We start from the raw sequence: 9554 nt of genomic DNA on the forward strand, positions 1-9554 counted from the left end.
CAACAATGAAACAATCCCTAACCCTAAGCCCTTTCATACAAGTATTTTTCCCACTTTAGGGTTAAAATTAGTTACAACATGTCAACCATACATTGGTGAATAGTAGCCCAAAATTTTATGCCATTGGCGAATGGCGAATAATAGCCCAAAATTTTGTGCCATTGGCGAATAGTAGCCCAAATTTTTTCGAGCCCCAAAAAATTTATGAAGTATGTACAGTACTTTCCTAATCAGTCATCGCAAACTAACAACGAGGTAGAGGCAGAGTGCTAATGTTGAAAATTTCTTCTCCTACTGCATTGATAATGATGGTTTAGAAATGTGAACATGACATCTGAGTGGTGTGTGAAGGAAGTGTAGTTGTGTCACCTGTCATGGGGCAAAGACCAATTACCAAAAGCGGATGAATCTGAGAGAACTTTGACAACCATATAAGGGCCATCTTTCAAAGTGGGTCACATCAAGTACAACTTTGTTGGCTTGCACTTGAAAATGAAGCATCACATTATTGCAAATACATGCTTTAGTAAAGAGAGATACATGAACATCAAGATAGTTGTGAGAAAAAATAACAATATTCTCATATTTTCATAAAGTTAATAAGATTTTCATCCTAAAGGCATGCCACATCTATGCATTTAAAAAGGGATTATGGAGAGAATCCCCTAGCTAAATTACAAAAAAAATATATAAAATCTATGATTCCTAATCTACTTCTTTAAACAATTTTAACCTATCACATTAACAATTTTTTTTTTTTTACAAATTTCAAGATTAATAATTTTACATTTTAACTTTATACAATTTAATTTTGAAAAATAAATAAAAAATTGACAAAAATCTAAGTTAATAATTAAAAATAAATTTTTAATTGCAATTGTATTACTTACAAATATGTAAAACAAAGCATATTTCAATTCTATCAAATATAATCCAAAAATTGATTGTAATAACAACCTAATCTTAGACCAGCTTTTTGTTTTTGCTTTTTGAAGTTTTAAAAATAGATGGAAATAGATAACAACCTTATCTTAGATTACTATTTCGTTTTTCCTTTGCTTTTTCAAGTTTCTAAAATATTATAAGGCAAGGGAAGAAAAAGAGCGTGTCGAAAAAGGTAAGCATTCGATTCAATTTAGTTACCGTTACATGCCGCTGGCTTTGATCGAGACTAACCGTTGGTGTGGCAGAGAAAGGAAATCTGAAGCATATTAGGCAATGTCGAACACAGTCATGCCCAATTAAGCACAGTACAAGTATATGCTAACTCTGTAACCTTAAACCTTTTGCTGCTCTACTCATTAAGCTTGCTTCTCCCCCTTTCTCTTCTTTTCCGGAGGAGGGGAAAAAAGGAGCAGCTGTAGAGGACAATACAAACCTTCTGGCTCTGTTTTTTACTTGTTCAGATCATCATGGATTCTCCAAACAATAGGCGACAATCGGGGCTGAATCTCCCACCTGGGATGTGTAGAAATTCCTTGTATTTGCAAACAAACAGTACAGGTGGGTATTCTTCTTCTTCAGGGGTGTGCCCTAGTACGCCTTCCCCTACTCGTAAAACTACTTATAGTGACAGATTCATTCCGAGTAGATCAGGTTCCAGGCTCAATGGATTCGCCCTCATTGAAAACAAGCCTTCGCCCACCCGATGCTCAACCGAAGCATCACCAGCTAAAGAAGAAGGGTCGCCCTCCTCCGTGTCCGTGTATTCAATGGTGCTGAGAAATGAGCTCTTTGGGACGGATGCCGTTGGCCCTGCCTCTCCCACAACTCCTGAAAGGGCGAATGGTGCTTCTTCCAGGGATTTGAACAAGTCACCTCTCAGTCCTGCCAGGAATCTGTTCAGATTTAGGAGTGATCTCTGTGCGCCCGAGTCACCTTATTCTGCAAATCCCGTTGGAGGTGAGGGAATTTTTAGTCCTAATGTTGGTACTCCGCCCAAACCACCCCGTAAGATCACTCGTTCTCCGTACAAGGTATGTTTGTTGGTATATAGCAGATCTTCTTGGTTTTTTTCTTTTAATTCATCTTCATTAGGGTAGGGTTTAATCTATTGTAGTTGGTGCTTGTTGCATCTGTTGCGATGGTGGGAAATAAGTCTTGTTCCATTTGTCAATGGTAGATGATTTTACCCCATAACTTTGAGAGACCAGTCTATTTAAGCTGTCGAATAGCCTCTCATCGTTGAGGGTATTTTTTTGTTTAATAAATGGGAAAAGGCAACCTCGCAGTTTGTTATGATAGGGGTCTAATAACTGTGATAGTTTTGTTATAGATATCTTCAATTAATATTTTAAAAATAATTTCAAAAAATGAAATCTCATGGTCTAATAGCCAATCACACCTGCTAATAGTCAATCATTGTGATTAATCAATTTGTGCAATACTATTGGAGCATTTCATAATGACTTCAGGGACATTTAACCACAAGTACAGGAGTTTTTTGAGTGAGCGACTATTGAAGCATGAACACAGCAGGTATCGGGCTGAAATGACACTTTTAAACCACTTTGCGCTCCACAATCTCTACAGAGAGAATTCTGAATACCCAAAAGACAAAACCTCAGCTTTAAGCTCTTCACTGACCTATAGTAGTACACCGAAATAATTGACAAAATCCAACTTACTTTTTAAGAATTCTAGATACACAAAATTAGTCTCAACAACTAATAGATATTTCCCCTAGTTTCTAACTTCATAGAATGAAAATAAATAAATAATTGCAATAATATCTCAAATAGGTATATAGGATAGCTTTTGGGAATTGCTAGTTCCAAGTTGGTTTGCCTCCTCCCCTGCTCTACTGTTAACATCAATAGAATCATCCCTGGATTTGAATTCGACAGTGATGTGTGAAATTTTTTTTTAGTGCATTGGCATACACGTGATGCAGAGTACTCACTCAATCCACATTGCTTTGAAACCATTCGGTGTGAAATCATTTGATGCTGGCTATTCTTCTTAATATATGTCTTTTGAAACTATTTGATACAGGATATACGTTTTTTGAAACTATTTGATACAGGATATTCACTTCAGTAGACATTCTTATAATAGTAGGCATTCTTATAATAGAAAATTAAAAGTGTTTTAGGAATGAATGAATTTTAATGATGTCCATGAGACCAGTGGTCTAAGAGACCAAGTGAAAATCAATTAATCAGTCTGTTGAAATTTCTCCAAGTTGACCCTTCTGTGGTGGATCCACATTAAGAAAGTTGCCGTTTTGTGAAAGCTCACCTCTTCAAAAAAGTTCATTCATACTGTTTATCTGTAAGTTGTCATAGTACTGTTTATCTGTAAGTTGTCATCATGTTGTCTATGGATATCTTCATAAACTGCACACTCTTTGATAAAATACCACTCTGTTTCAATCGCCCCTGTTCCATCTATCCATTTCACATCTCAAATGTATGTCGAAGGGAGTACCCTGCATCAATAAGAGTATCCAAGATATAAGGTATTGTCAGATGCAAAGTAATTTAGACATCTTCACTACTCACTGCTTACAAGTACTTGCGGGATCAGATAATGTATTTAGTAACAGGGTAGGCAGACTGAACTATGCCTTTGAATCATAGGATAATTTGTGGAATTGTAGATGATAGGATGTGTTAATTACGGGGTATGTGGTTAACACTCACAATGACTGGGGATATCATAACGAAAGGGGTAATTTTACCATATCCACTTACGGCTATAGACATAAATGTCACTGCACCACTCAGACAGCAATATAATGGATAATAGACATGGCATTCTCATAGTTCATTATTGTGTTGAGAGTGTTCATGGATATAGCTGTGTAGAGATTTTTAGTGTCATTGTTTTATGTCCCACTGTTTTATTTATCTTCTTTCTAATAATGAATCATAGAGTGTGATCCAAACAGTACTACTTAAAAACTGTTCACAGCTTCAGCCAATTAGCCCCATCACATAGATATTTTCTGTGATAAACTCAGTAAATGCTCCCATTAGAGGACTTTCATGGCAATAAAGTTGCTGCTGTCCACTACTAAAGCTATAACCGCACCTATGAAGAAAGGCAAGGGATACATTTGAAGCATACGGTACTTTCTATCCAGCATTCTATGTACAACTCTCCACACACTACATAACAGATGTACTACAATTTAATTGGAGTGAACCTTCTGCACTCCATATTGTGCAAAAAGAATATTACAAAAGCTTTCTTTCTCTCAAAAATAGCAAGATTGGATACTAGTGGTGAACTTTTCTTTTGTAGAGATAATTTGTATTCGCTTTCTTTTCTTTTTTTTTCTACACTTGTGGACTATATTTTGAGCTTTTCTTTTGTATAAATAATTTGTATTCTCTTTTTCAAGTAATTTATAACGAGCTTTGTAAATATCGTTCCTGCTTGTTATTCATACTTGTGTCAATTACAAGCACAAACACTCATCCACAGGTAGAATAAAATCCACAAGCCTTGTGGATGCCAAAGTCAATTAAGATGAACACTGCTTCAAAATTTTCAAGAGAGATGATAGAGATCCTTCTTTGGAGTTGGTCCTACAGATGTTAAATTTGAGAAAAGTCCTTGGATTAGTTAAAATATACAAGACCATGTCTTTCAGTAGGTAACCGGTGTGATCTAGTATTTGAGTAAGTGTATTAGCCAGCTTACATGGAATTCTAATGGAAGTAAATTGTTGCTTGGATGTATGCAGGTTTTGGATGCCCCTGCCCTTCAAGATGATTTTTACCTGAATCTAGTGGATTGGTCGTCCAATAATGTGCTCGCAGTGGGTTTAGGCACCTGTGTCTATCTATGGAGTGCATGCACTAGTAAGGTATATTTTCTGAAATATGTGACTGAAACTATTGTCTAATGTTTATAGTCTCTATGTTTGGGGCATTTTTTCATAAGAAATACATCGAACTACCAGCTACACTGATGCTAAGCATGCACTAGTAAGGTATATTATCTGAAATGTATGACTGAAATTATTGTCTAATGTTTATGGTCTCTAGGCTGGGGCTTATTTATCATAGGATATACATTGAACTGTCAGCTGTACTGATGCTTATTATTTCTTACCCAATATAATGTCATATCTGATGCTAACACTCTCAGATAGGATTGCAAAAATCTCTTCATTGCCTCTGAGTGTCCTTTCATGTATCATAAAGTTGTAAAAAATGCTGATGTTTCCCAATGTAGATGGAAATAATTCAATGTGAAGCTGCAAATAGAAAAGCGAAATTTATATTGAGTGTTGTTACATGGATTGAATCTTAAGTGAGTCATTAGCTTCTTTAAGGAAAAACAGAAGCGATTCAGATTCATTCAAATTTTGGTTTGCAGTGACAAAATTGATCGAGAAAATGTTAACGTTGAAGCAGAATGCCAGAATGCAAATTTACCGAGTCTCAACTTAATTTAAGGATCAGTAGGAAGCAACCATTTACTGTCCACATAAAGTTGGCTTGATTATGTTTATTTTTTACCAAAATTTCTACACACTTAACTGGATAGTGGTGTTTTAGCTTAAACTGTAGCCTTCGAAGGATTATTTCCAGGATCTTTGAATGTCCTCATAATTTGTTCCTTTTACACAGGTCACCAAACTGTGCGACTTAGGAGCAGCTGATGGTGTGTGTTCTGTTGCATGGACTCCACAAGGCACTTATCTTGCTGTAGGTACTAACAACGGGGAGATTCAGGTAATTCACTAACAGAATTTTTGAAGGCCTTCAATTTAACATATTTTCTAGATAAAATGCTTAAAAAAACAAGTCACTAATTATTTTCTATCTGGTTGCACGTTAATTCATTTTGATGAATATGAACAACTTGAAACGACCTCTCTCTTTTCGAGATGGAAAGGAATTTCAGAATGATTTCACTCTGATGACTCATTTATAATTTTTAGACCTGACCCCATCCTTCTGACATAATTATTAATTGGGGTTGAATTCGTGTATTTCTCTATTGCCTTTTCTATTTGATATTGGGCATTAACCAGTGTGACTGCTGACTTGGCAACATCCTCTAGTTCATCTTCTTTTCTCTTTTTCTTGTTCTTCACGGTGTACCATATTTTGGTTCTTCTATTTTTCTACAATGTAGAAGTTTTACTCTGTGTTCCGATTTTGACTTCGTTCTTTCCAACTTTCTCTTGCACTTTTCTATGCAACCTTCTGAATTCAGCTATATAGAATTTATGATCAATAAATATTCTTTATAATTGCGGTTCAATTCTCCTACTTGTACATCATAGATCTGGGATGCAGCTCGATGTAAAAAAGTACGGACCATGGGAGGTCACCTCACCAGAGTAGGGGCACTAGCTTGGAGTTCTCACATCTTATCATCTGGTAGTAGGGATCGTAATATTCTTCATCGAGACATTCGAGTTCAGGAGGACTTTGTCAGAAAGCTTGCTGGACATAAATCAGAGGCAAATCCCCTAACCCTAAAGCTTGAACTTTTGCTACGGTAGAATCAAGTTCAATCAGTTATTTTTAGTCTCTCGTCGTAACCACTTGTTGTAACTTGTTTTTATTAACATAAAATTCGTGGAGGTCAATTATCAACATGTAAGTTATATCTGTTGCTCGAACAGGTATGTGGATTGAAGTGGTCATTTGATGATCGTGAACTGGCATCCGGTGGAAACGACAATCAGGTACAATTTTCTCTGGTATTCTGGCTCACTGATTTTGGGTTTGAGAAAGCAGATTTCTACAATCTATAGATAATTTTTAGATTCAATTGTGTCCCTGTTTTTTTATCAAGATTAATGATAGAGAACATTCCAATCAGGGCAGGGAACATAAGAATGTTCTCTACCATTGATCCTGATGGGAATGTTCTCTACCATTAATCCCAGAAACATTCACAGATTTTGGGTTTAATCGATTTTCCACAAACACCTAAGTTCTGCATTTTCTTTAAGAGGGTTCTGAATTGTTTGTCTATTGATATGTTGACAGCTTTTAGTTTGGAATCAACAATCAGCACAACCATTGTTAAGATTTAGTGAGCACACAGCTGCAGTAAAGGCCATTACATGGTCTCCCCATCAACATGGGATTCTGGCATCTGGAGGTGGGACAGCAGACCGATGCATACGATTCTGGAATACAGCAACAAATACACGTTTGAACTGTGTAGATACTGGGAGTCAGGTATTTACTTTCAACTGACAACATTTCTCTAACTGTTTCTTTGAATGATTCCTCCTAGTCCTCAATCAGCTTTTCTATCCTCGGCAGGTCTGCAATCTCGTTTGGTGCAAAAATGTTAATGAACTTGTGAGCACTCATGGATATTCTCAGAACCAGATAATGGTATGGCGATATCCAAACATGACAAAGGTTAGTAAGAATGCGAACCATTTGCTATACAATCTTATGATCTATTTTAACTGCATTTTCAACAAGCTTTGTAATTTATGTTCCCTCACATTATGTGGTTGATTGATTACCATTATTCCTCACCTTGGTTTTTCTGTTGCTGTGATAAATCAGCTAGCAACTCTAACAGGCCATACACTTAGGGTTCTTTACCTTGCTATTTCACCGGATGGACAGGTATAAATCCCTTGCAATCTTCCTTATAGATTTATATTACACATGCATCAAGGTGTGGTGAAAGCTAAAAGAGCATGGATGCACAGCTTATCAAGAATTTTTGGGCTTTGCTTGCAGACAATCGTGACAGGGGCAGGGGATGAAACTCTAAGATTTTGGAATATTTTTCCATCTCCCAAGTCACAGGTATGGTATAGTTCAGCTTTCTATTTTGCATTCACTAAGTATATCGTACTCTAATTTGCTTTTGCATTTACATGCTTTTTCTATCATTTGTTTTTGGGCAGAGCACTGTTCGTGATTCTGGAGTATGGTCCCTAGGACGAACCCATATTCGGTGATTCTATGGGCTGCTTGTCATGAGTGTTAAAATTCTTTGATCTCTGTATATTGATCTCTTTGGGTTTTTAGACTGTTGGCTTGTATATTGATCCCGAGGTCTCATTCATTTGGTTTTCCTGGTTCCTTGATATCATTAATTTTCTTTTATTCATTCCTTGGTCTTGTTTTTGGCATTGACAAGTCTCGTAGAGATGCAAAACTCTAGGAGACACTTGTTGCATAGAGCGATTCTTTGCACCTGAATGCTTTCTCAGGAGTGTTGAGTGTTTAACACTGCTGAAATACTCAGGTCAAAATCTTAAAAGTTGTATTGATCTGTAATTTGTAATTTGAGTTTTTCTTGATCTGGACTCAACTAAAACAAGAGTTCCCACTGATCTGTAATTTGAAATCAATTTGTTTAACGGGGACAGTGGACTTTATGGCCAATTTAATTGACTAATATTTTATTTGTTCTCTGTCTTATTTTTTAGTTTGGGAAGTAGGATTTATTGACTGTTTTTTTTTACAACTGCAACCGTCAGTTTCGTAGTATCACCTCTACGTTTCTAAGCTTGAGCTGGATAAGCTCTTGAGTAATGTTTAGGATATACGTTACTGAACTGTTTGACAAGAGTTGAATGGATTCATAGATAAGTCATGTCAGATATTCTAGATATATATTGCTTTGATTGTAGTTATAAAGTTAAGAAAGTTTAGTTCAGATGATGCTTGTTGAGGTTGTAATAAGGTTGTAAGTTGATATTCATATATGTGTTTAAATTTCTTTTATTTGGTTATTCATACATAGATCTATATATCAACTAAGGACTAATTTAGATCAAGAATTTATGTTTATGTATTATATAAATATTTTTTTGTTTTTATTTTTTCATTCTTATTTTCTGGCTCTCCTTCTTCAATGTCATGTTTACAATCTAAATAATAACTTTCCTCTTTTTAATAATATACAATATAATCAAATTACAATTTTGACAAGTAGGAAGTATTTTTTGTTTTCATTTTTCATTTTTCTCTCGACTCCTTTTTTCTAGTTCTCCCACATTTCACCTTCTTTTTAAATGCCACATTGACAATTGAAATAATAAATTTCCTCATCCTAATAAGATACAAAATATCAATGTTAAATATGCACAATCGAATCATACACTCTATGAAATTTAGTACAAGGTGCATGAATAATTTAGATAAGAACCAATGCATATGGGATGTCCCTATTAAGTTGTTAACTTCAAGGGGTGTTTTGGTTTTCAACAACATTGTCAGTGAATTGGGCATTAGTCACAAGTTCTCTCTTCACATATTACATGGTGTCCAAACTTTGAAATCTAAGCAAATTACAACTTTGATAAGAAGGAAGTATTTTTTGTTTTCATTTTTCATTTTCTAGCTCTCCCACATTTTATTTTTAAATTCCATATTTACAATCTAAATAATAACTTTCCTCTTCCTAATAAGATACAAAATATCAATGTTCAAATAGGTACAATGTGCCAAAAAAGTTGTTGTGCGTGCGAAGTCGATGGAAGAGGGAATGTCACTAACAGTAACAAAGACATGTATGTACTATCCACTGTAAGTGGTACAGGCTGGAAGGAAACGTGTCACCATTCCAGAGACTTGAACAAGGTCAAGGCTTCATTCCAGACA

The 9554-nt window shown here is 35.6% G+C and overlaps 1 protein-coding gene across 1 annotated transcript; it reads left to right on the plus strand.

The window, feature by feature from the left end:
- Positions 1-1057: 1057 nt before the first annotated feature.
- LOC149543536 (protein FIZZY-RELATED 3-like) lies at positions 1058-8355 on the plus strand. Its single transcript, XM_089798330.1, has 10 exons — positions 1058-1976; positions 4694-4816; positions 5586-5690; positions 6248-6427; positions 6593-6655; positions 6963-7157; positions 7245-7346; positions 7500-7562; positions 7680-7748; positions 7850-8355. Exons 1-10 carry the CDS (start codon positions 1413-1415, stop codon positions 7901-7903), a joined length of 1518 nt encoding a protein of 505 aa, XP_089654456.1. The 5' UTR covers positions 1058-1412; the 3' UTR covers positions 7904-8355.
- Positions 8356-9554: the final 1199 nt, after the last annotated feature.

This window comes from Cupressus sempervirens, chromosome 8 (genome assembly GCF_028749045.1).
Source record: "Cupressus sempervirens isolate cs-2001-9-10 chromosome 8, ASM2874904v1, whole genome shotgun sequence".
Classification (NCBI taxonomy): Eukaryota; Viridiplantae; Streptophyta; class Pinopsida; order Cupressales; family Cupressaceae; genus Cupressus; species Cupressus sempervirens.